Here is a 27,982-nt window from a genome sequence, read left to right as displayed (position 1 = left end):
ACAAAAAAAGCTTCCAAGTTTATGTTATTGCAGGATAAATTAGATGTAAGGAAGAGTTAACTCAGAGTGAGAGTTGTGAGATTTCATCATGAGTTTCTAAGGGAGTCTTTTTAGTTTCCTTTGCTAAAGATCCTTAAAAACAAAGACTAGTTAAATTCAGGGTGGGAATGAATTGAGTGCATACTATCTGAAAGAAGGCACAAATTCTGTGACTTCTTTCCAACCCTTCCACATTACTGTCTGCCAAAAGTAATTTCTGACTCCTTTTGAGGTGTCAGAAAATATCTTTCACTAAAAGACTTGTTTTAAGGTAAGTAACCTTTCTTAGCCCATCCTGATAGTCACCAAAAAAAAAAAACGTTTAGAAGTATTTATGTAGCTCTTAAAATTTTTAAATATTCTATGTTAATTTTCTCCAGAAGAACTTTGTGGCATCATGTGTCTACACTTATTTACCAATGTTTAGAGGGAAAAAACAGTTTCAAAATAGAGTTTCCATGTAAGTGTCACCTATAATTTTTTAAGTCATATGGTACTATGACAACTATTAGCCAAAATATTTAGCTAACCTTAGAAAGTCTGAGTATCAGGTGTGAACCTAGATTTTTTTAGTATCTAACAGTTATATGCATGGAATTATTGTGAGGATAATATTTTCTATTCAATTTAATTCCATTTAATAAGCACTTACTGATTGTCTACTATAAACAAATGCTATAATAGATACTATGGGTAAAAAGGTAAAAGGAAAAATTCCCATATTCAAGGGACTTTCTGTTATTTGGGTGGGAGGTGAGAAGGAGAAGGGGAAGGAAAGAATGAAATATTCACATAGATGCATAAATATCAGATAAATGGCAGAGGGAAAAGATAGCCTTCAGCTAGAGTAAAAAGGAGAAAACTTCTCTAAGAAAGTGGTACCTAATCTAAGCCTTCAAGAGAACTTCGGATTCCAAGAGGCAGAGTCAAGAAAGGTGCATTTCCAGAGACCCAAGATGGAGTAAAAAGTTCTGCATATAGCAAGTAGGATTTGCTAATGATAAAGCATTCATTGTATCCATTCAAACTATGGTTAGCCTTATGATGGTCTTTCCAGAATTGTGTTATTTGTTCCATGAACTGCTGGGTTTTCAATGGAAAAGTGTTGGATTTCCTAAACATTAAGAATATTTCACTTTGGCAGGTTGTTCTCACTACCAAGGGTTTTATTATTAAATTAGAAACCTCAGATGATTCCTTGTTCACCAAGAATTCCTTTTGGATGTGTGGCAAATGCCATTTGTGGTTTTCTTATTACTCTGTATCATGGGGTATTAGAACAAACAGTAAGCATTCCAGATTGAACTCAGCAGTTGAGTATGAGTAGGATCTTATCTATTATCTCCATGTGATTTTCTGTGCTGACCCAACCCACCATTACCTTAATATAGTGTAATAATTTTTACAGAGAAGTATGTGATGTCTCATGTATTAGAAAGCTGAAAAAACATAACATAGACTTGTGATACTATAGATAGTAAAATCCTCATGTTGCATTAACCCTGAATTTAAGGCCACATAATAAGCTGTGAAAATGATAACTTTCACAGACTTGCCATCAAAATTTATTCTCAAAGTTTGAAATTAATTTTCCTTAGAAGACATCAACTGGTTTTCTCCAAGGAACTTCAATACAATTGTCACAATTATTAGATTTTTCTTTTAAATTTGCTTTCTGTTAAAAAACAAAATTAAAGCCCACAACTCCATGAAGTAAGGATAAAGGAAGTGACTAGACATATAATTCCATAGGTACAGGCAACTGCCATAGGATGCTGGTTTACCACTTCTCTGCAATTTAAAGACTTAGCTGCCTAGAGTACTGAAAGGTTAAATGATGGTGTAAGGGTCCAATTGATGGCAATGATGAGGAGGAAGATGATGATGGTATATCTGCCATCAATGAGCCCTTATTGCTATCTTTCAGGGCCTACTAGTTTTCTAAACTAAATTCCACCAAATTAAATTTGTATTAAAATATTGCTGTCTGTGAGATTGTGTGGCAGTACGTGTCAGAAGCAGGATTTGAACCCAGTGTCCTGGCCTCCAGGCAAACTTTCTTAAAGAGACAGATCACACTGCCTCTCAAGCACTATGATATGGTTTAGTCTGAAGAGGAAAAAAATAAATTAAAAAAATTCTGATATGGAAACCAGGTCTAACTTGGAAGAAAAGTTGAATTTATCTCAAGTAAGGCAATATTATTAGATGAATATAGTTTGGTGGCATTTAATCTAGAATCCTATCTAACAAGGTGAGTATTTGTACGTATTGAAGACATGGTATCATTAATACTGTCTTTCACAAAAAAAAAAAAAGATGATGCTATTGGGAGAAGATCTTTGAGCTATTTTTTTTTCAGTATTATTGATGCATTCATTGCTAATCCATTCACACTCACCAGATTCCCTTTGTTGATAGCAGACTCAGTAATATGAGATGATACTTAGGGTGATGCATTTACAGCTTTAATACAGAGTATGTCCAGTTCAGATTTCACCCTGATTTACTACTTGCTGCAGGTAAATAATTTATGCCAAGAGAAATCAGAAGATAGTAGATGAGCAAAGAATACCCTTTAAGAATAAACTACTTCAATTACATTGAAGAAATCGGAACCTCATAATTTCTGCTTGACATTTCATTTTTGAAATTCTCTTTTGTAAGTGTCTTGACGGTGCTTAGGATGATTTCATTGCTAAGTGTCTGGCCATGGTAAGCACATGCAAGTTGCATGATGTAATATCTATTCATTACATGGATTTCTAAGTTTCATGGAAAATTCATAATGCATACTATGATTTGACTAGCCAAATGAACAACTTTTGCTTGGAAAACGACACTTTTGTGCAATTTGATGAGATTTTCACCTAATATTGTTTGGTTTTTATATGATTTTGGTACTTTTTAGATAATTACTTATTTTGAATTTTGTATTTCACTGGATTTAATTAATGAATGAAGTTAGAGCTAGAAAGGAATTTAGTGATTTTGGAGTTTAACCCTTTCAGTTTACAGAGTTATAGATAAGAAAACTGAGGCACAGAGATTAAGCCAAAGACACAGAGCTAGTCAGTGGCAAAGAAGGAAGAAAATTTCTCATCCCGTGATTCTCAGCTCATTGTTCTTTTGTTATAGTTTACAGGCTCTTACTAATATGACTTTGAAGATGAAAACACAGGGATTCTTAATTTCTTAACCTGAGGACCATGAACTTGTGTGTTTGTATGTTTCCCCTTATATATACTCATATTTCTATAATGCACATATACATATATTTATATAAATAACTATATTTTAATATAGTTCTTCTCTTTCATAATCTCATGTATTTTATTTTATACATTTAGCAACATTATTCTAAGAAGAGGTTCCTAGGTTTCCCCAGGCTTCCAAGAAAGTCTGGTTAATAAGCCCTGATCTAAGTGCTAATTATATATAAGCCCTGATCTAAATGCTAATTATGTGTGTTCGTGTATTCATATATGTGTTTGTATATATGTATATATTTTTTGATTATTCACTTTTTAACATTTACATTATATTTTTGAAATCAAAAGCCTATAGACATTCATAATGTTTCATAGCTTTCTGTCAGTATATGCTGATTTAGGTATTGTAGCAAACTGGCCTATTCATCAAAAAGGTCAATCAGCCAGCAGAAGCGATTTCCTTTCTTTAGGCATACTGGGGCCATGAAGGCCTACAAGGAGAATAATGAATGAGTTTCCCTCTCACCTGTGTTTCTTTCTATTTGCTTCCTGAAGAAGCTCCAGAAATGGTGAATACCTGATCAAGATAAATATTGATGCATTTTTAAAACTCCTGATATTTCATTCTTTGGATATTAACATGCCTGGCTATAGAAGTGGTTGTTATGATAATTGTTTCCTTGTAGAGAAAAAGTTCTAAACCTTGAGTCTTGAGCTTATTCAAAAAATTTATAGCTGTTTTTTAATATAGTTGGTTTGCTTTGTGATCCTATGTATTTCATTTTATGCATTTAAAAAACAATATTCTGGGAATAGGTACCTAACATTCTCCAGACTGCCAAAGAGAGGTATAGAGATTTCAAGACAGTATATTCAAGTATGTGCCTGTGTACATATATATTTCCATGTCAGGATTCTGCAACTTTTTTTCTTCCTACCAAGGTCCCAATATGGCTATAGTGAGTGTTTTCAGTGATACAAAATGATGGCCTTGATCTCATCTTTTTTTTTTCCATTACAGCCTCTCTGCCTCAGTGCTAGCTACTTAACAGCATGCACATACATGTGCAGAAAAACATGGCACCTTAGTGACATTGATTGCAAATCAACAGAGCATGTGAATGCAAAACAATCAATCAACAGAAAGTTATTAAGTGCCAGACCCTGTGATATGGGATTAGGGAGAGGGATAGAAATTAGACTTGTGATTTCCTCTCGAATGAGGAAACTCCATCAACCGATATAGATTGTCTCCTCTTTTGTAACTCTTTGTCTTAGACAATCGATTAGTAGTATTGAGTCCAAGGATTTTGCCTAAGGTTATATTTGAGACTAGGATACAAGACAAAAACAAAATAATCCCTTCCCCTAAGGAGTTTACTTTTTTATTAGGCAGACAACATGGATGCCATAAGGATACACAAAATGTATACAAAATAAATGCAAGGTAAACTTGGAGATGAGTTGGCAACTAGGAGATACAGAAGAGGTTTCAAGTAGGAGGTGATGTTTGGGTTGTGCTTTGAAGGAATTCTAAGAGGCAGATGTGAGGAGGAAGACAGGTGGAACATCACATATGAGGAGCAGCAAGAAGTTCAGTTTCCATGGACCACAGAGATATTCAGGGTTGGTATTGTATACTAATGGACAACTGAGTGACTCCGGCATCAGACCTGGAGTAAGGGAGACTTGAATTCAAATCCAGTCTCAGACACTTACTAGCTTTGTGACCCTGAGCAAGTCACTTTACCCTTTTTTCCTCAGTTTCCTCATCTGTAAAATGAGCTGGAGAAGAAAATGGCAAACCACTCCAGTATCTTTGCCAAGAAAACTCCAAATGGGGACATGAAGAGTCATATACAACTGAAATGACTGAATAACAAAAATGTGTAATAAGCCTTGAAAGTAGCTTGGAGATCGATTGTAAATGGCTTTAAAAGCCAAACAGGGACTTGTATTTAATTTTAGAAGTAATAGAAAGCCACTGTAACTTCCTAGGTAATGACACAGTTAGGTTTGTGCTTTGAGAATATCACCTCTGTGGGGCAGCCAGGTAGCACAGCGAGTAAGAGCACCGGCTCCAGTGTCAGGATGACCTGGGGATCGAATCTGGGGTCAGACACTTAGCACCCACCCAGAAACACCTGGCCGTGTAACCTTGAGCAAGTTACTTAACCCCGATTGCTTAAAAAAAAAAAAAAGAATATCACCTCTGAGGTGGCTAGGTGGCACAGTGAATAGAGCCCTAGAGTCAGGAGGACCTGAGTTCAAAGCTGGCATCAGATATTTGACACACTTACTAGCTGTGTGACTTTGGGCAAGTCACTTAACCCCGAATGCCCTCAAAAAAAGGAAAAAAAATCACATTGGCAGCTGTGTGAGTAATGGATTAGAAAGGGAAGAGAGTTGAGACATGGAGTCCAATTATGAAGCGATTGCAATAATCCAGGTGAGAGAAAGAGTGCCTGAGTTGAGTGGTGGTCCTTTGAGTGGGGAGAAGTGGAAGGATATATGATATGTATTCAAATAGGAGAAATCCAGTCATTAGTTAATGCTGCTTAATCCTTCTCAATAACCTCACCTGGCTCCTTCATCACTACATCACTCTTTCTATAGAACCTTTCAACAATCCACAAAAGGCACTAGGAGCCTCTCATTCTAGATTAGTAATGTTATTCTTCTTTTACTCTATGTTCCCACCAAATTTGCCAACTTGTTATTGTCTTGTACCCAATACTCCCTGCCACACACAGGCTACTTCTCTCTACCAACAATACTTTTCTCCCTCACCTCTACCTTAGAGAATCCTTTTTCTTGAAGGTACATTTGAGGTGCTACCTTCTCCTGGAGGCCTTTTGGGATCCCCCAGTTGTCAGAGCTCCTCCTGAAGTTATTTTGTGTTGACTTGGGATACTTATTATACTTTTATCCATGTAAGGTTTTTTATGCCCCTTTCAATGTAAACTTAAGAGTGGACTTTTTGACTTTGGTTTTGTTTGTCCAGCATCGAATGACAGTGCCTGACACAGAGCAGGTGCTAAATTATTGCTGGTGGAATTGAGTTGAATTGAACTGAGTTGGTATTTGAACAGACATGGTGTAGAGGTTTTGGATATGGAATCACTGGGCTGTGCTACTTGCTATGTGCATGACCTAGAGAGGTCACTTCCCTTCTCTGGGCTTCAGTTTCCTCATCTCTAAAACAGGATGGTTAAACTGGATAATTGCTTACATCGCTCTTAGCTATAAATTCTAAGTTACTCTGACCCCTTGCTACTTCCATTGGCTGTCTTGGCTACAGCAGCCCCAGCAGAACTTCTGATGTAATCCATTTACCTTGTTCCAGTGGTGCATGGAATTAGGGCTTAGCAGTAGCCGCTTAGGGCAGCTAGGTGATATAACAGATAGAACACCAAGCCTGGGGTCAGGAAGACCTTGGATTGTCCTTGGACAATCACTAGCTGTGTGACTTTAGGTGAGTCATTTACCCCTGTTTGTTTAAGTTTCCTCATCTGTAAAATAATCTGAAAAAGGAAAGAGAAAACCACTCCAGTATCTTTACCAAGAAAACCCAAAAAAGGTCATGAAGAGTCAGATATGACTGAACAACATTAACGCAGTAACTTCTTGGGGGAAGTCTCCAGAAAATACACAATTCTTGCAAGAGCTTTCTTTCTTTCATCCATTTTACCTTCCTATACTTCTTTTCTCTTCTGTGTTGACACTTAGATGGTTTGAACCAATTTCATAACTAGGAACATGTTTTATGTAGCAGGTGCAAATGATTATAAATTCTGAGATCAGAGACAACATGAAGTATTAAACACCTACTGTGTACCACATACTGTGGTAAATACTTTATAAATATTGTCTTATCTGATCCTCACTACAACCCTATGAGGTAGGTGACATTAATACTTCCATTTTACAATTGAGGAAACTGAGGTTATAGGTTGAGGAAACAGAAGTTAAGTGACTTGCCCACATTACTCCATCTATTCAGAATAGGTGAATTCAAATACTAGTTCTACCAGTTATTTTGTGTGTGCCTGAGACTTAGGCTAGCCACTTCCCCTCTTTGGGCCTCAGTTTCCTCATCTGCAAACTGAACAATTTGGGCTGAAGGGAATCCAAGATCTCTTCTTTCTAAAGCCTAGGATGCCTTATAGAGTTATATCTTCTAGGAGTTGCTTCTGCATAACTTAAGCTCAGTGGCTCTGTTCACCATCTTCCTAATTCAACTACATATCCCTCCTCAGCACTGACGTTAAAAAAAATAATCAAACATGTGACTCTTAAAAAATAAATTACTTGTCCTCCTCACCTCACAAGCAAATATACTTTTTCTTTTCAACCACTTCATTCCAGAATCCATGACCTCACACTTTCAATTAGACAGTAATGAAGCGATCGAATTAAGAATTAAGAAAAAATGTGAAATGAGGTTGAGCAGTAAACATGTATTTACATTCTGAGTACAGTCATCCTTGGGATTAGGGGGATGAAATGGATGACCTCTAAGAGTCACATTACTGTGATAAGGAAGGAGAAGAGTGTAATATGTAATACTGTCTATCATTGATCAGATAAAAGAAAAGTACTGTATACTGGGGTTTTTTATATAATAAACCTTCTTTGCAAATACATGGAGGAAAAAAATGCTTAATGCTAAAATTTGAAATTTTATTTCTTGTAAGATCTTTGCTTACTTGTTCCTGCCAATTGTGGATTAAACTAGTTACATTGCAAATTATTTCCCTTCTTCTGTTTTACTTTTAAGAGCGTAATTATGTTCATGCATTAAAATGGCCTAGAAATAAGAACATTTTCTTTTCTCAGGAACTTCACTAGAAAGAATTAAATATATACAACTAACAGTTCTTTTTCTCCTTTCTTTTCTTTTTTTGGAGATATAGGTAATCTATAACCATTCTTCTTTAAACTGAAATGCTTTTAAATTGGAAAATTTAAGGGGAAAATGTACAAAAAATCTACTTGCCATGGTTCTTCATTGGCTATTTGTATTTTATAAATTTATAAGATTCATTTATAGTGCTTTGATTCATATTTTCTTTTAAAGTCTTCCTTAAAATACATTGGTGTTAAATGCATTGGTTATTACTAGTCTAGTTCCTTCAACTATTCAGTCCAAGTCGGAAATTAATCTATTTGGCTTGAGGCTTAAGAGTTTACTCTCATTAGATGGAAATGTCCAAAGATATGTGAATATTTCAGCTATAACGAAGCCCTGGGATTTTCAACTATATGCTGAGATCTTAATCAAAAATGTTGCTGATTGCTTGGGACTTAAGACCCTTGAGAGGAGAAAAAAAATCAACATAACCTGAAGACTATTTAAGTTACATTAATAATTGTCATAAGACTTTCATTTGCCAGCAGTACAAAATAGTTGGTTTTGCTTTAGAATTGGTTTTCTCTTTTTTATAGAAAAAGTGCATGAAAAATTTATTTTAAGGAGATTTTTCATATTTACATAGTGCAATTAGTAATATGATGCTGAGAAATTTTTATCATTAAAAAGCATATTTCCATGCTTTATTGCTATTGCCATCAGTAGTCATTTCCTGTTTAAAATTCCACACATTTAAAGGGAGAGATAGTTTAGATTGAAATGACATTATTATATCTATTTCTTATACCTATCACTCCCAGGATCAAAAACAAAATCCTCTCTTTAGCATTCAAAGCTCTCCATTGACTTTCCCCTCCCTCAAACTTTTCAGTCATTTTATGCCTTATTCCCTGCCACACACTATTTGACCCGATGACACTGGCCTCCTTCCTGTTCTGAGAACAAGGCACTCTATTTCTCCCATCCAAGCATTTTCTCAGACTGTCTCCCATCTCTGGAATGTTCTCCTTCCTCATCTCTACTTCCTGACTTCCTTCATTCCCTTCAAGTCCCAACTAAAATCCCATCTTCCACAGGAAGCCTCTTTCAATGCCTCTTAATTCTAATACCTCTTTTAATTACTTCCTATTTATCCTGTATATAACTTGCCTGTGCAAATTTGTTTTCTTGTTTTCTCCCCCATTCTGGGAGTTCCTTGAAGTCAAGGATAGTCATTTTGCTTCTCTTTGAACATAGTTTTGCTGTCCAGTCATGTCCAACTCATTGTGATCCCATTTGGGGTTTTCTTGGTAAAGATGCTGGAGTAATTTGCCATTTCCTTCTCCAGCTTATTTTGTAGATGAGGAATCGAGGCAAAAAGGGTTAATTGACTTGCCCAGGGTCACACAGCTAGTAAATGTCTGAGATCAGATTTGAACTCACAAAGATAGGTCTTCCTGACTTTAGGCCCAGTAATCTGTGCACTATGGCACCACCTAGCTGCCCTCTGGTCCATAATAAGTGCTCAATAAAAAGCTTATTAACTGACTACAGTGCTGCAAAACATTCCTACGTTTTCCACTTTTATATAACAGTGAAAGGCAGAAAACAAGTTTAAAAGGTGAATTCATAAAACATCATCTCAACCTACTAAATTCTTTATTGTTTTATTAGTTTTGCTTTTAAAAAATCAAGTATTTCATTTTACACTTTAACATCTATGTAAGGGGCCAGGTAAAGACAATATTTGTCAGGAATAGGGAAGCACTGGGTCTGTGATTTCAAAGTTATAAGGTAATTCATAAATGAGGAAATGCCTGCTACCAATTCAGGTCAGTCACCTATAAGTAACATTTAGGAGGACTAAATGACTTTCCCAGGGGCACACAGCCTATATATGTCAGAGGAAAGACTCGAAGACAGGTATTCTAGACACTAAGCCACATTGCCTTTCCATAGAATGTCAGATATGGTATAAATAATAATTACAGCATTTAGTAGCATAAACTTCCAGAGGCTGAAACAAAATGCTTTTAAGAGAAAATAATATAAATAATTGCATTTGCATAGTGCATAATAATTTGTTTTCAGACCATTTTCACATAGATTATTTGATCCTCAGAACAGGGTTTTTTAATAGTCAGGGTAGGTTTTCTTATCCTTGTTTTGAAGCTAAAGAAACTAAAGCCCAGAGAGTCTCAGTGACTTTTCCATGGTAACATGATTTGTAAATGAAGGAGGCAGGATTAGAATCAGTTTCTGATGCCTCGTCCAGTGTACTTTTCATTATTTGTCATTCATTCGTTATATGGGGGTGGGAGGAATTATCATTATCACTTTAACCATATTAAAGCCCAGACTGAGATTTCTTTTTATAAATGTATACTTGGGACTTGGGGAAGCAGAGGAAGAAGGATATTTTTCAATTGTTGTTCAGTCATTTCTGATTCTTCATGTCCACATTTAAGGTTTTCTTGGCAAAGATACTGGAGTGGTTTGCCATTTCCTGTTTCAATTCATTTTATAGATGAACAACTGAGGCAAACAAGGTTAAGTGACTTGTCCAGGGTCACACAGCTAGTAAATGTCTGAGGTCATATTTAAATTCAAGAAGATGAGTTTTCCTGACACCAGGTCCGACAGTCTATCCACTCCTCTATTTAAAAAATGGCTTTAAATCAAGAGTACCTATTATTGAAATTCTTCATGAAGTAGATCTATATTTAACACAATCTCATTACCATGCATATTAGAACGATTTAAAACACTATTCTGACCCCTACTCCTGAAAATGCATCCTGCACGTACAGGGAAGAAATCTACCAAGTACTCGGGGGCATGTTTGTACTGTCCTTGTCCTGTGTTCAGAGCTACTGTGACTGGGCCCTGAACTGGACTTTTTCACACGGATAAAGATAGAGGGTGGCTATAGATTTTAGAGAAATGCCTTGACAACAGAGTGTATCCTGAAGGCTATCCAGCTCACAATGAAGGTCTGTATTTTAAAATAGATCTATAACAAAGTAACTACAGAATTTTGGCAAGGGTTTCAACTATTTATAGACCTCAAGTAAGGCATAGTAAAATGTCCCACAGTACCCAAGTTCTCCTTTGCAATAACCCCAAACCTAAAAGAAATACTATAATTATCTTTTTTTCAGCTGTTTTTAAGGAAAAATCATAGTAGCCATTATCAGTTTAACCATACTAAAGCCCAGGCTGAGATTTCTTTTTAAAATGCATAGTTTTGATTTTTCAACAGCTGCATTGGGTCTTTAATCATATATTATCTTTATGGAGCCTTTTCCTAACATATGTTAATTGGCTGTTTTCTGTGACAAATTATGAGCTCTTACTTTGATGAGGTTCAATTGCAATCATGTTGGAGTCGAGTATGTAGAGTTTCCAGCCCCCGCTGGCTCCTCAAACCACTACAAACATCTGCACGTCACTGCCGTGCTGAGTAATGGCAGGATTTGGGTTGGTCTGATTTCTCTACAGTTTTTTTTTTCCACAGGATATTTTCAGCTCTTTGTACTAAATCTGTTGCAGGGTTTGCCCTTTTTTAGCAGAAGTGTGCTCTAAAATTAACATCAAATCTTATTTAAGCGTACCAGAATACAGTGAGAAATATCTTATAACACAATACTCTCAGCATCTGTTTTGCTTTACCAAAATTTCATTGCATTTCTTAGCCATAAAAAAGTCAATCATTGGTGTGGTTAGTTACCATGTTCTAGATCATCAGCATTTTGAGGGGTCATTCTCATCTAGAATTTCCTATTCTCTTCATAATATCTATGTTTTATTATTTGGGATATTTTCCCATTATATTTGATGAGAATTCTATTTAATACAAATATATGTAACCAAGAAACGTATACTGCTCTCACTTAAAGGAAGACTGCACTTAATGATTTTTATTTTTAGAAGTTTGCATAGTAGATTAAAGATGCAATTCCTTTACATTTCCAGTGTGCTTTTATATTTGCATCTGTTAGTCAAATAATAAAAAAAAATTTCTAACAAGGTTAATGAGCCATGTGATACATATCATATGTTTCTCAAGGATAGTACTAGTGTCCATTTTAAAAAATATATATTATTAAGAAGAAGAAATATATAGTAATTCATCTTTGAAAAGCTGTGACATACAGGATGGTTTTCGTACTGATGCTGTTGAGTCATCTCAATTGTGTCCACCTCTTCTTGACCCTATTTGGGGTTTTCTTGGCAAAGATACCAAACTGATTTGCCATTTCCTGTGCCAGATCATTTTACAGATGAGGAAACTGAGGCAAACAGGGTTAACTGACTTGCCCAGGGTCACACAGCTAGTAAGTGTCTGAGGCCAGATTTGAACGCAGGTCATACTGACTCCAGGACCAATGCTCCATCCACTTGACACATCACTGCCTTTTCATACTATCATTTTGTTCAGTAATTCTGATCCTTCAGATAAATAAACTTATTTTTAAATATCAAAGAGTATATGCACTTGGAAAGACCTCCAGATTTGGAGCCAGAGCACTGAGGCCCAAATTTCACCTCTGATACCTGTGGGACCTTGGGCTCATCCCTTACTATCCTTGGATCTCCATTTTCTCAGCTGAAAAAAAGGAGGGAGTTGAACTAGCTGGCCTTTCAGGGTCCCTTCCAGCTCTAGAACTATGATCGCATGAAATTCAGGAGAAAGTAATCTGGCGATTCAACTTATTTGAACAAGACCTTTAGAAACTGTGTCAAACTTCAATTATATTGCAATTAATTTAGCTGAACATTTAATGATTCAGCCTTGACCTGAAGCGGATGGCTATAGATAAATCTGTTTGTTCTTCAGAACAATAGATAGGGGTTAAATTTCCAGGCAGGTGTGAGAGTTTAGAATAAGAAGGGCCAGATGTGAATGGGAGCTACTTCAGCCTCATAGGGCTGTTTTTAATTCAGCCGTTTCCCTAGAGGAGCACACAATCAATGAGCTCTAAATCCTGGGGCTACCTGCATTTATGTGAAGACCTGAGAACACTGTTTCACAGCTTACCACTGAACATATGTGAGAAAATTAGAGCAGAAATTAAGGGTAAAACAGGTTAACTTCAGAAGTCATGCTTGGATACAACATTTTTCAAAGAAGATTGTAAAGAAGTCACTTTAAATTATAAAAAGCAAACCCAAGTTGAAATCTATCCTAAGAGATCATTGTAAACAATCCAAATAAAATGTTATCATTGAATTAAAATTAGTCAGTACTCTTTGAACCTGTGAACTGATTTAAGAGTGTCTAGCTAGGTTTAGTACAACATAAGTTACTAAATCTAAAATTTCTTTTTCCTTTCATAACATCAAGGTGACAACACTGTAACTGGAAGTGATGGCTTTCAAAGAACTGTCCAGTATCTGTAAAGTAAATTGATGGATTGTGTCTTGAGTATAAAGAAATTCAGTTCTACTTGATGACAATGCTTAATTGGCCTTAAGAAAATAAACTAAGTTAAAAAAAAACAATATGTAAATAAAGTAGAGGATCTGGTACTTTACTGGATATTGAGGCCTGTAAGCCATGTGTCTTAATTGGGGCCAGTTGGGATCATTTAATGATTGCTGTCAGAAGATCAAATTTAATTCTCCTTATATAAAGACCACAGTGGGATAGAGTTAAACAAATTGTCATCTGAGGTTTCAGATGAACAAAGCCTTAATTAGGTTGATTAGGATACTGTAAAAGAGATGAAGAAATAAAAAAATTAATGAATCATTCCTAAGTATGTTGAGGTACATAGAGTAACAATATCAACTATCTTTATGCTGAGTTTTTGGAGACTATTTTATAATAATCTCTGTATTGTCATATAGGGTTTTGATATAAACCATCATATAAACTTGGTGCGTTCCCAGAATTAAATAGAGGCAAAAAAAAAAAATGACATACTATGGTTAAATCCTGAAGATTTCAGTTAAGCATTTTTCCCTCTTAAAAATTATTCCAAATTGGGGTGGTATGGGTGGAGAAGAGGCCCTCTTCAGTGTTTCTTCACATTTCGAGGTCATTTTCAAATACTCAAATTAATTGTGAAAGATACATACTGACAAAAGCAAATTATTTTCAAAGAAAGGGATGTATGTTGTTCATCCTTTCATTAGAATGAAACAGAACCCTTTACTTAGAATTTCCTTTTGACCACTGGGATCACACTATTAACATTCCTATAAATGATCTACTCTTAATACACTCAGGTCGACTCAAGTATCTTCCTGGTGAACTTTAAGCATTATTATATGAGACGGTGAAATAGGCTGAAACATTGAATCCCCCCTCCCTCCGCTGACTATAGTTCTACAGTGAAATGTATCATGTGTAAAAGCAAGACTCTAACATGCTTTTATTGCATCCAGACTTCTGACAACGGTCCCTGATGTGTTATTATTGTTGTTAATGAATTCTGACCATTCCAAATTATTTCCAAATAATCAATATTGAAATTTAAGATGTAAAAAGAGATTTTTCAAATCGCAAACAGCTTTTTTTTTCCTAACTGGTAGATAGTGAGTTCAAGACTTTAGATCTCATCACAATAGACTGAATACAAACAATAGCAAAATTCCCCTATTTAAGCATGATTTGTTTCTTTAGTAGACTATTTCAGCTCACACTGATCTGTGTGCTACATACTCCTTAACCCGCTTTGTTCTCTATCCCCACCACCACCACCAAAAAAAAAAAAAAAACAATCCAGCTGCATGTCCTTTTGGAATGGTTACAGCTGAAGAGCAGTACATATTATATGACTCTAAATAGTGTCTTCTGCTTTTTCATGAAGTGTTAGATTCACCTTTTTGATGATGCTGATGAGCACTGCTCACCAGGAAAGGACTTTTCAGAGAAAACAGTTATGCAGAAAATTAGGAGAAAAAAGTCATGATAAATATCCAGGTTAATTATTTAATTGAATATGGAAAGGCTGAAAACCTAGTGGTCTGAGGGAATAATAGAGGCTTTTGGCATAGTTAGCCTATTTGGAATTACTCTGGCAAAGAAAAATACTGGCCTAAATGCAATGAGGAAAAATAAAAAGCCCAAGATCAGATAAACTATGGGTAGCTGTGACATAGTGGTTATGCTAAGAGTTCACTAAATTGTCTATAATACAATGTGGTTATTTAAAGGTATGCTTCTTTCCTAATTTTTGGAGCTGTGTAAACAAAATTACTTGTGTCAGAGATAAACACAGGTTATTCCTACCTGTTAAAACTAATTGCAGGGGTTTTCAAAGAGGTTTCTTTTTTAGCCTTATTACATCTCTGACATACATTTCATCTCCTTTTGTCCTTGGGGAAAGATGTTAAAGTAGGAATCGAAACATTAATGTAGAGTTTTCAGCTGTCATGGTCACTGGGAAGATTGATATATTTCCCTTGCCATTTCTGCATTTTGAGCCTAAAGCAGTCTCTTGGCAGACAGTGAGATAGGAGAGCCCTCTTAGTTTTTATAACCCTGTTAAGTTTTTTCATAGTATGCTAATTCCTGTAAGGACTAAATGGAGTATAACCCAATAATGGGTCTTCATTCTTTGCTTTTTAGAGTGACTACTTGCTTTACATGAAAGCCACAATTTAATTCGTGACCTTACCATATGGGCTCAGAGTTATATCGCAAAATGTAAATAGGCTTATAAATAATACCACATATCATTAGTATCATTAATTAGCATCACACATTTATCCGGAATACAAGATGCTACTCAAAAATAGCAAACTATTAGATGAAGAGTGCATGTAACCAATCTACTTCCATACAAGTTACCAGCATGAAATTCATGCTTCCATGTACATAACTAGTATAAAAATATTCTTTAAAATGTCTCTAATAGTCATCAAAGAATAGAGTGAAAGAAATATATCTTTTACTATAAAAATATTTTAAAATTCCCTAAGCATTAGTTTATAGTCAACTACATATTAGCATGACATGCAATACTAAAATTTCAACATGACACTAAAATTTTGTCTTGCTATTAGTTACACCTTAAATATATATTCGGAAATTAATTAGATGATCCCACTGGAGTGATAAAAAGCTTGGTTTTAGAAATACAGAAGGGTGACTTCTGTAGCCATCTCTATCAGGCTGAATCATAGGAGGATACATATTAAAGAGAATGATAGTATTTTGTGTCCTCATAATGCTGGGACTAGATAGCAGATCACATCAGAAATAGTGATCTTATCTTGAAGTGGAGTGACTTTCAGGGGTATGGTTATAGTTATGAACATATCCAACATCATGTAGGCAAATAACAAAAAGGATGATCACTTGTTTATTTACATAGAAGTTGTGATAGAAGTAATCAATACAAATCAATATAAATCATTGAGTAATCAATACAAATTCTGCTTTCCCTTTGTACCTTCAAGTCAACTGCACATATATCATGAGTTTCAAACTTGGAGTAAAGTAGTCAAATTAATGCATTGAGACTCACCAACATGAGTAAAGTTTTCTACTTGAAATGACAATGAGTCATTTAAGTGTGTGAATCAGTCATACCAACAGTGCTGCAGCTAGTGAGCTCATGACCATTTTTTCACTTCACAAATGTTTAGTTTGCCTTTCTTTGTTTCTTTGTTAGTCTTCTTGTGATGGTTTGCTGATAGCAAGTGAGTTTTTGTAGTGTTTGTTGAGAGTGTATATCAATGAAAACGTTATTGGATAACACGAGAAAAAGCAATTCAAGTTTCTCGTTTGCATGTAGACTTGATACATTTGAATGTCTTATCTTTATGCATATGCTCTGTTTTAGTTAAAGTGCCTACATGATGACTATTGTAGCAAAATCTATGCTTTGCTCAGATAAATTTAGTAGAATTGAATTAATGTCTTCCCACATTTTTGATGTGACAGTTGTATTTTAATAGCAAAACATATACATGAAGGGTTTGTTTAATTTCTAAATCAAAGTTCTGTGGGCAGATGATTGAAATCTGAAGATGACTCAGATTCACTTGATATGTGGATTTCTTCCTACAGAAATGTTACAGTAGGCTGTACCATTTTCATGTTAGAAATATCATAGCAGTGATGAGAAAAATAAATGTAGTTTTACATGCACCCAAAATTCTATCAATTACCTTTTTATCTGTCTGACTCTGAATTAATTAACAAACTTTGAGGGGGCTTTAATCATTTTTTTAAGTCAGTGTATCTTTTAAAATCTTTATTTTAAAATATACATGTCAGTAAATAATATCATTAAACTTGGGGAGGGTTATGAAAAATGTTGTGATTTGTCCTTTTTTTTTTACAAAAGAAAGTAGTTTACCCATTGACCATTCAGAATTTGTAATAAATACTTCATGTTATAGGCCTGTATGAACATATATAAAACATGTTTTTGTGAAAACATTGTTCTGCAATGGTTAATTGTCATAGTAAGGGAATATAAAACCACACCAAAGTGAAAATATTTTTATTTTGTTTGTATTTTCCATTTTATAATGCAATGATTAAAATTTCATTAAAGTTATATTGAATTGGATTTTTGTAATTTCTAATAGTAGTTAAAACCTACTTGGCTATTCCTTAGTATCCCTTATCTGAAATGTTCAAAAGCCTCTGTGTGTGTGTGGGGGGGGGGGTGTTGCAGCACAACAGAATCGGACAGTTCTGTTCAGAGAAGGAAGTGGAGAGTTTTGGTTCCCATTTTACACTTCTGGAACAGTTTAGGGAAGGAAGCACCTTTACACCTTTTATTGTTCGTGGTTGCTGACATCATATCCTTCCCTGACCACTCTGTGCGTGTTTCCTGCTATTCTGTCAAGATTCTTCTATGTTACAGGGAGGGATAAGGAGGGAGGGAGGGAAAAAGGAGGGGGTAAGGAGAAAGAGGGAGAGAGAGAGAAGAAAAAGAGGGAGAGGGAGAGAGAGAAGAGGGAAGGAAAGAAGAAGCAGAAAAAGAGTGAAAAAAGTGAGAGAGAGAAGAGAGAGAGAGAGACAGAGACAGAGAGAGAGAGACAGAGACAGAGAGAGAGACAGAGAGACAGAGAGACAGAGAGAGACAGAGAGAGAGAGAGACAGAGAGAGAGACAGAGACAGAGACAGAGAGAGAGAGAGAGAGACAGAGAGAGAGAGAGAGAGAAGAGAGAGACAGAAACAGAGAGCATGTGCTTGAGTGTATACAAAAGAAAGGAGGTGGGTAAATAATCTGCAGCATCTGTCCACAACTTTTCTCTTCTTGAGTTTCAAATCACTCTTCCTTCATCTATTTGCTTATGACAAATCATATAGTGAACAGAAGTTTGCCATAGTGAAGTTCCTCTTTTTAGTAAGCAGTCTGATTGTGTTTTTCTTATATTTGGGTATGAAAAAAATAAAAACATGCTAAAGACTCTATAGGAGTAAGGATGACAGAACTGTGTTTTTTTTTAATTATTATTTCCGATTGTTTATCTATAGCTATGTTATTATCCAAGAATTTCTTTTATGTGGAGAGTTATTTCAACAAAGCTTCTGAAACTATTTTAAGGTTTTAACAGATTATTCATAGCGCTTCTAGGCTAGTAGGAAATTCAATTACAGTTGGCTATACTGACAGCCTTTATTTTTATGTAAATTTTAAAAAGTTTTAGAGATTGAAGAAGCAATGTAGTCATCTGCCCTGTTCCCGTCCAATTTAATATGCTTGAAATTATATCCTTACATTAGTTTAAACATAAGGCTTAGAGTCAGAGAAGTAGCAGTGTAACTAAAACAGGTGGTGTGCAATTGTTGACCTTTCTAATTCGTAACATTCTCACTGACAACCCTGGAATGTGGTGACCCATGAATCAGATGTTCTAAACCACACACTTCAGAACGGACACACTTTGCTGGGTCTGGATAGCTACTGGTTATATCCTCCTGGCCACATTATCAGTTATACACATAATTGCATTAAAGAAATTTCAAAATAAGTTTTCAGTAGATACTAGAAAGAGAATACAAAAGGAAACTGTATATATATTTTATGTTTCAGGAAATACAATTTTTTTAATAGAGGGAAAGGAGACAGTTTCATTTCTTGAAAGTTAAACTTATTTCTCCTAGAGCTACCTACAAATAATGTACAATACATTTTTGATGAGGAAATCTCAAATGTTTTCATCTAGCAATATCTTTTGAAATGTATCTTTTAAAATAATAATAATGGTCCAATTTAAAAAAAATATTCCTTTTTCTAGGCTGTTTGAAAAATGTCTCCTGTTTAAAATATTGGTGTGAAACATATGGTCGATATGGGAGGGGCTCTTCATAACTTGAGTTCATCAAGAGCTGCCTATGCTACTCTTGGAAGACTTTCAGAGCCCTGATTCTTCTCTCATTCAGTTTCAAAATCTTGATCTGTAAAGGAGCTCTCATTCTCACTAACCCTGTCACCACCACTCTAATCTGTCCACCCTGACCTTCCACCTTGAAGTGAAAAAGAGCTTAGACAGGCGTAGGCTATAAGCCGATAGTGCCACTGGCTTCAGTTGAATGAAAGGAAGGGAAATTGTTGTATGTGCATTTGCTGTGGATTCGTGTGTTGGAAAGCCTGTTAGTTTCTTTTGGTTCTTACATGTGTTTGGGAAATACTATTCTAACTTGCTGTTTGTATTTAAGGTAAGACTTATAGGAAACACAGGAATGCAATGTAGTTGACTCATATTTAATACTTTCTAAAAATAGATGGATATTGTTTGGCAACAGTGAATGTGTGATACAATTATGTTTTGCAGGTTTTCATATTTTAATGTATAGTTTAATGCCTTTAACAGCAAATGTAAGACATTGCTAGTTATGACTGTATCAATATATGTTATTTATATATCATAAAAAACTTTTGAACTATTTCTAGTTCCTAAAGAAACAGCTGTAGTAATAGTTTTTGTTTATCCCATCGTGGTCTTGATGTTACTCAGCCTATATATATTCTGAGCCAAAATCAAGCATGGATTTTCTACAAAGGCATTTGGCAAAAGGGAATAGATATTCTTAGTGCCTGAGCACTGTTTAATCCACTAGAACTAATTATATCATAATAGCTATTGCAATTAGCTGATCATAAAAAAAAAACTTAATTTTTTAAACGTTCATTCAAGGTGATAAAGTATTTAACAGTTAATGCAAAGAAATCAAAAGGTAACTGAATATCAGAATAAGTGTGTAACAGCTTTTCTGCTCCAATAATTTTGAATTGGAGCCAAATAATAGATTAAATAGCCAGGACATTGGCTTAATGTTACATAACATATTGTAGGAATTTATCAGCTTGGTTGTCAGAACAGCAAGTAAAAATAAACAGGGAAATTCCAAGCCATGTGTAAAATAGTTAAATATTCCATATGATAATAGATAGAATCAGGAAATTTATTGCTTCGACATGAATAACCTAATATGAAAGGGTTTTTTTTTCTTGTTTGACTCATATTTTGTGGAGTCTTGGTTTTCTCAAATAAAAACTTAAAATAAAAGCATTAAAGATACAAGGGAATTTGCAAATTTGTAAGGTCTTATTTTTCTTGGGTTTATTTTATTATAGGTTGTCTTTTCTTAACTTTTCTTTTTTTTCTAAAGATAATAAGGATTTAGCAAGTTTCTATAAGTAATCTTTTATAAAATTGTTGTTGCCATGAACTATTTTGACCTCTTCAACCAGTGGATTCATGATTTTGTTAATATATAAATTAAATTACAAATGAACCAGTATTGTCACTTACATAATTTTTATTACTTTGTTTTTTATTTATTTCATTTGTGATACAAGGCTTCTTCAATATAAAACAAACATTGGTACTCAAATAGAGAGAGGATCTTCTTTTTATGTATGTACCAATGCAGAATTGGTACATGTGAATATGTATCAGTGTAGCATATTTTGGAAAGTTATAGCATTATCATTGATATATACCATATTGTGTTTTCTAGTATTCTCCTAGAAGTGTTGTATGGGGGTTTGTGTTTGTGTATATGATTTTTTTTAAATGAGATTAAAGGATTTAGATTTAAACTAGATGACATTTCCATATATCAAATACCACTTTAATAATGGTCCATCCTATTTGCATAACTAGGGACGTTATCACCTCTGCTGTCAAAACACAAGATTGTTTTCTCTTCAGAAATGAATTAGCTGGCCTACTTAGCATACTCAGGTATAGAAAGGTTCATTAACTCTCTGATTTAGGTACTTTGTCATATTTTAATAGTGAATAATAAAAAAAGATACCTAATTCCATAAAAACATTAAGAAACACTTTGGAAGAGATATTATTGAAATATCAGGTTTTAAAGCATAATTTAATAACTTATTAAATTAATTATGAGATAATTTTAATTATAAAAATAAACTGTTCATAGTTAATATGGCTTTACATATAATATATGATGGAACTTTAATAAATGCTTTTTTCCATTTATTTGTAAGATTCTATATTATATAATTGATAAAAATAAGACAACTTTGTGGAGCTAGCTTGCTTTTTATTTATTTTATGGTAATGTTTAATTTTTTCTGTGTTTTATATTTAGCAGGAACGAATGCAGGGATCTGTGAATTGAGTAGTGCAAGTGCTGAAGAGGGAGGTTTGTTTGGAGGAAACGGGAAAGAGAAAGAAAAGAGAAGGAAAAAATACATAATTTTAGGAACGAGAGAGAGAAGAAAAACGGGGACTATGGGGAGAAAAAAGATTCAGATCACGAGGATTATGGATGAACGTAACAGACAGGTAAGTAATTTGAAGTTTTATTTATATTATTGCTTCTACCAGATTATTTGCTTTTTCCTCAGGAGTTTTTAAAGCATTGAGAATATTTGGAACTTAAATTGCTGTGTCCATAAATCTAACATAAGAAAAATGTTGGCTTATTAAGCGGAGTCATATTTACAACGTGTTACATTTTCTGTTATGAGCTTTTTTAATTCATTCTCTTGTATGTATAGGAAAAGTTATGTTGCCTTTCCGGAAGACAAATGGATCATTTAATTTAAAAAAATAAACCCTCCCATTTCAATATGGATTTCAAATGGGAGTAGTACTATAGAGGACATATTTAGCTTAATAATCAAGAGTTAATAAGCATAATATTGCTAGATTACATGCATCATCAAACAAAGATCCTCTTATATTGTTAGAAAGCAGATTTTCCATGATTGTATATTTAATTGTTCGTGAATTCAGACAACTAGCCTCCATAAAACTATATTCATTCTACTTATGAGAAAGTTGACTGGGAGGCTGGATGCAACAATAACATTTTATTTCATTCCTTAAGAAAAATGTATGCTTTTGTAACTTAAACTATACACAGAGGGGAAAAAAGTTAAATTAATTAAATGTCTTTAACATTTAGGAATGTATAAAAGGAACAAGAGACAATTCTGAAGAAAGTTCTCTAGGGACCCAATGATCGTGTCTACATAGCTAGGGATAACTTGCTTTGAGTGTTCTCTGAATCCAAATAGAGTACCTGAAGGCTTCAGTGATAATGTTTTTATATTATGAAAATCTAAATGTGTTTTGATTTAAGTCAATAATATGTTTAGTAAGTAGGAAATGTGAGGGATATAAAGCTGTGTTGTGTACAATCTTTGATTTCAGTGAGTTAATGAAATAGGAGGGGAGATAAGATTTAACCATGGAGCAGTTAAATTTTGCAAGAATGGGTAAGGGATGAATGTAGTGTCCTCTTAAATATTCCAGTACTGAAGGAAAGAGAATCATCCTTGAGAACAGACACCATACTGGCATGTGACAGTGTTATACTTCATGCCTTAGAGTAAGTCTTGTGTAGCAGATGCTTGATCTGGATTTAGCAGACCTATGTTTTGACCCTGTCACTTTCTGTATGGCCTTGGCCAAGTCATTTAACTTTTCTGGGTCTCACTTTCCTCATCTGTAAAATGATATCATTGAACGATGATTCTCTATGTTCCTTCTAGTTCTGAATCCCTTCTCCTATTGCCTCAATTATGTCTAAATACTGGGACCCTCAGAGGAGGTATGGGCTATGGATGCAGCAGGATACATCTGCTGATAGGATATTGTCTCTGTGTTCCCTAAGTCTCCATTTTCAAGTGAAAACAGTATATCTCCTTCGTATATATTGGGTGCACAAGGAAAGGCATGGTATAGAGCACCTTTCCGGGATCTCAAATTTAAAAAGTCTATGATGACTGCTTTATGCATAATTTATCACTTGTATTAAATTATGTTTATCTTTAAGACATTAAAAACCATAGAGCACTCAGGGGGAAAATGCAATCCAAGATTTTGTGAGGGGGTTTTAAATCTCTCAGTTTTCAGGCTTGTCTTCCACTAAATTTGTACATGCTTTGGTATATGAACAACTTAGGCTATTTGTGTCAGGAAAATTAAGTTTGAAAGGCAAACGAGAGTGCAGATTATAATGGATATATTCTGTGTTTTCCCTATAAATTGTTTGTTGCAGTTGGCTATGCCAGAAACCAACAATTCTGCCTATGATGTTTGCTTAAATTAATTAACTATTTGGAATTAAAACTGAAATGTTGATTAGGATATATTGATAACCCTTTGGACTTTGTGTATTTCACTGATGTGGTTATACTTTGTTTAAAATATTCTATAGGGGTGGCTAGTCAGTGCAGTGAATAGAGCACCAGCCCTGGAGTCAGGAGGACCTGAGTTCAAATCCAGCCTCAGACACTTACTAGCCATGTGCCCTTGGTCAAGTCACTTAATCCTAATTGCCTTGCCTTCCCCACTCCAAAAAGCAAATATATATATAATACATATATATTCTATAAGAATAGGAATGGTGGTCCCTTTGATTTTATTGGCATAGGGAATTTATAGATGAAGAAATTCCCTCTAGCAGTGCAGATTGGGAAACTCTATGCGACTTAAAGTCTAACAGGTTCTCCAGGGTCACAGAGTCATTGTATGTCAGAGGCAAGATTTGAATCCATGCCTGACTGATTTTCTATCCACTATGCCAATCAATCATGATGATTTTTACACTAATAAAATTAACTTGGAAAGTTACCTTTAATAAAAAGAAAGTCTCATGGATAGTCAAACCTCTGATATCCATGACCTTTAAATGGGTCTTGTAAAGAAAGCAATATAATATTCAAACAGGGATGCAAAATTTTTATAACTATCCTTCAGATCTAATCACTGAAAAATCTTTTCTGAATTTAAATATAATTTCGGTTACAGATGCTTATATCATTCTTAGCCATAATATTGAAAATCAGCTGTTTTAGTATGAAAAGGCACTTACTTAAATTCTGTGTCAGACTTTTATTGGGAAAATGAGGTATGTTTTCTATTGTTTTTAGAGGCTGACTAATATCTATAGAACGTATTCTTAAGAACATTTTTTCTTCCTGCTTGCTTTTGGGGAAAGAACAATAGACTCTTACATTTGATACTAATAAATCAGTACGAGAACAGAGTTAACGTCTGCCCTCCTATATTGTATATTCTAGTGATGAGGCTAGACTTTTTCTTTGATAGAGACATTCTTATACATTGATGAATGTATTCATCACAAGTGGTAGTCACCTGCTTCTTCCATGGAAATGATCATGAACCACTTGAGAAAGGCCAAAAGGATAGGACTCACAAGATCTCATTAAAATACAAGGCAACTTCTGCTACGCATAATGTCATGTCAGAAAGTATTCTTAACCTTTGTCTCCTTTAAACCATGTGTTAATACAATGTAAGGTAAAGGAAGGTATTATTAATATTGTCATTTCTTTCAAATCTTCCTCTTCCCAATGAACTCCACAGTGGATTGTCCCAATGGAAGCTTAAGTACCATATTTTCTTAAAAGTGGTGTGAGGAATACTGAGAAAATGAAGGAGTTTCTTTGGATGCACATGTATAAAAGTGTTTTCTTACCATTATAATATAGGCATAGAATGTGAACAAAAATTGGAGGTAAAATTTAAAGCTATTTGAAGAAAAATAGCCATTTTAGAACATAGTACAATTAAATAGTTTAAAATCTATATTTTCAGATGTTCTTTATCCTTAATAATACAGATATTACATAGCTAAAAATCTAAAACATTAGTATGATAAATGTTTTTAGGTAAAAAACAACTACAAATTACATAGGAAATATAGCTGAAGGAATCAAAATCATTAGCTATTCATTATGAATTTCTAGTCTCAATAAAAAGACTTACATCCTTCAGCTTATACTTGAACAGATATGCTTTAAAATATCTGAGATAGCGTGATTCTTAGGGCAGCTAGGTGGTACAGTGTTGGGACTGCAATCAGGAAGATTCATCTTCCCTAATTCCAATCTGGCCTCAGACCCTTACTAGTTATGTGACCCTGGGCAAGTCACTTTACCCTGTTTGCCTCCATTTTCTCATCTGTAAAATGGGTTGGAAAAAAAATGGCAAACCACTTTGGCACCTTTGTCAAGAAAACCCCAAGTTGTGTTACAAAGAGTCAGACATGACTGGATAAAGACTCAAAAACAAAGTATGGTACAATGGGAAAAATACAATTCTAAAGTCGGAAGAGAGTTCAACTTCTTCCTCCAATTATGACTTCCTGTGTGACATTGGACAATTCATTTGACCTTTCTGGGCATCAGTTTTCTGAGCCCTGAACTTCATTTTAAGGGACAGGCTAAAGTCTACTGGGTTCAAGGGGATGAGTGGTCTAATATAGAAGGAATAGCTCTAAGAACTTATTAGGGGACAAGAAAGAGCAGAAGTCTAGAAAAATGATAATAGAATCAAAGAAGGCTGGTCTCACTGGAGGTTTGTGGATAATGGTGGAAAGATTGTGTAGAATTATTATAGGGAAGCAGATGGGGAAGCAGATGGCTTATTGGGTGAGTGGGAAGGGGTATCTTTGCATGAGGCTTTTGGGCCCTGACTTTAAACTTACTGTAATGAACAGAACATTTTGCATACACAAACTTATCACAATAGCTTACCAACTACGTACTGAAAGAGATACCAATTCAGAGGCAGGTATAACTAGGAATTTTTGTACGTGGGGCAAGCAGAACTAAAGGCACCCTCAGTTTCTGGAGTTTAGGGAAGATGCAGATACCCCGACATGTAGCCCTACCTGCCACCCCCAGGGAAGAGACAGAGACTCCAAGATACTATGAAGACTACTGATGTGAAGGGAAATGGACTATCCTGTCTCCCAAGGAATGTAGCCATTTGGTAACCAATTATTTTTGATAAATAGATGCTAAGTTCAGTTATTTCTTCACACTTGGCATTCAAAAAACCCAGAGGGGTTGGGGGAGGTTTGGGAGAGGGAATGATTGCTCTCATAACAGAGAAATAGAAGATTTTGAAGAGAGGCAGGGCTGCAATAGGACTTGAGATGTCACACACACACGCATACACACACACAAGCACACACCCCTATAATAACATATTATATCAGAATTGAAAGGTACCTTAAGAATCAACTATTGATTTTACAGAAGAGAGAAATGAGTCTCAAGGGAAAGGAAGTGATATCCAAAGTTACAGAGGAAGGCACATTCAAGTGGGTCAGTTTGGGGCTGGGCTGAGAGGGAGTCAAATGAAGCCTACATCTCACAGTCTGAGACTATTAGAGCTGAACTTTGGCCAACCTTCTTATTGGATATAGGGAGAAACAGAGACTCATAGTTGATTTCAGAACCATGAATGGCATGTATTCTCTTGACTCTCAATTTGCACTAAGTTCATTGAAATTTTACCTTCCTTGGAGATAGGGTCACTGATCTAGACTTGTTGTGGTTGCTCATTTGTTTCTAAGTCTTCATGACCCCATTTGGGGTTTTCTTGGCAAAGATACTGGAATGGTTTACTGTGTCCTTGTCCAGCTCACTTTACAGATAAGGAAACTAAGGCAAGCAAGGTAAAGTGACTTGCCCAGGGTCACACAGCTACTAAGTGTCTGAGGTCATATTTGAACTCAAGAAGATGAGTCCTTCTACCTCCAAGCCCAACACTTTACCCACTGTGCCACCTAGCTGCTGGTCTAGATCAACAGTCCTTTATTGCCATGACATAGGACCAATAACTAAGATAGTGATTGTCTTTAGGTTCTTCAAGGTATACTTTGCCTCCAAGCACCATCAAACTCTTCCTTCCTTCACTCCCCATGAATATTTAAGGAACTTGAGACTGCAAAGCTTAGAAGGGGAAAAAAAGTCTCACATGGGGGTCTCAGGGGTTGATTCCCTCCTCCACATCGCCCAGCCTTAACTGCCCCCAACCACCTTCCTCCTCTCTCTGGGCAGACCATTCTGAGAAGAGGAGGAAAACTCCTAAGCAGGAAGAAGTGTTTACACATTCCCAGGGAACCCAAGCCATGTCAGGGTCTGGAATCCCTCAAGTGCCCTCTTCTATCTCCTTACAGGGCAACCCACTCTTGAAACCTAGGTCTCCTCTCAGAGCCTTTGGGTTTTATAAAAGCTTGAGAAGTCAGGAAAGGGGACAATATGGTGTCCAACTCTTAGCCTTTTTTTTGTCATGAGCCTCTTGGATAGTGTGAAGAAACCTATGGACCCCTTCTCAGAAAAAAATATTCTTAAATAAAATATGTAAGTTTACAAAAGAAAACAACTATGTTAAAAGTTATCAAAATATTTTTCAAAAAAGTTCACAAACACCGAGTTAATAACCCTTTCCATAGAAAAGCCAGAAGTCCCTGGAATAGAGGGATAAAGGGGTTCCTAAGAAACCATCAGAGGTGTTCTCTTCCTTTGCCTGCCTTATCTCTGACCTGATGAGGCTCCTTTTCCATTAGTTGACAATAGGTAGGAAAGGCTAGTCCTTGGGAGACTAGGTGACAGCGTGTACTGAAACCAGTTGCTGTTTTAGGTACTAAGAGGATGAG

The 27,982-nt window shown here is 35.3% G+C and overlaps 1 protein-coding gene across 5 annotated transcripts in view; it reads left to right on the top strand.

Moving 5' to 3' along the window:
- Nucleotides 1-27,982, top strand: part of MEF2C (myocyte enhancer factor 2C) — a 221,434-nt gene that overhangs the window by 72,713 nt on the left and 120,739 nt on the right. For all 5 annotated transcript variants that reach the window (XM_069085077.1, XM_069085074.1, XM_069085078.1 and 2 more), the window contains exon 3: nucleotides 21,647-21,843. In XM_069085077.1, coding sequence (XP_068941178.1) covers nucleotides 21,790-21,843 — 54 coding nt within the window. In that variant the 5' untranslated portion in view covers nucleotides 21,647-21,789. The remainder of the gene's footprint in view (nucleotides 1-21,646; nucleotides 21,844-27,982) is intronic.

This window comes from Petaurus breviceps, unplaced genomic scaffold (assembly GCF_028583685.1).
Source record: "Petaurus breviceps papuanus isolate PSGF00001 unplaced genomic scaffold, PetGlider_PUasm1.0 175, whole genome shotgun sequence".
NCBI lineage: Eukaryota > Metazoa > Chordata > Mammalia > Diprotodontia > Petauridae > Petaurus > Petaurus breviceps.
Note: the sequence above shows the minus strand (reverse complement) of the source record. Positions and strands in the feature narration are given on the sequence as shown.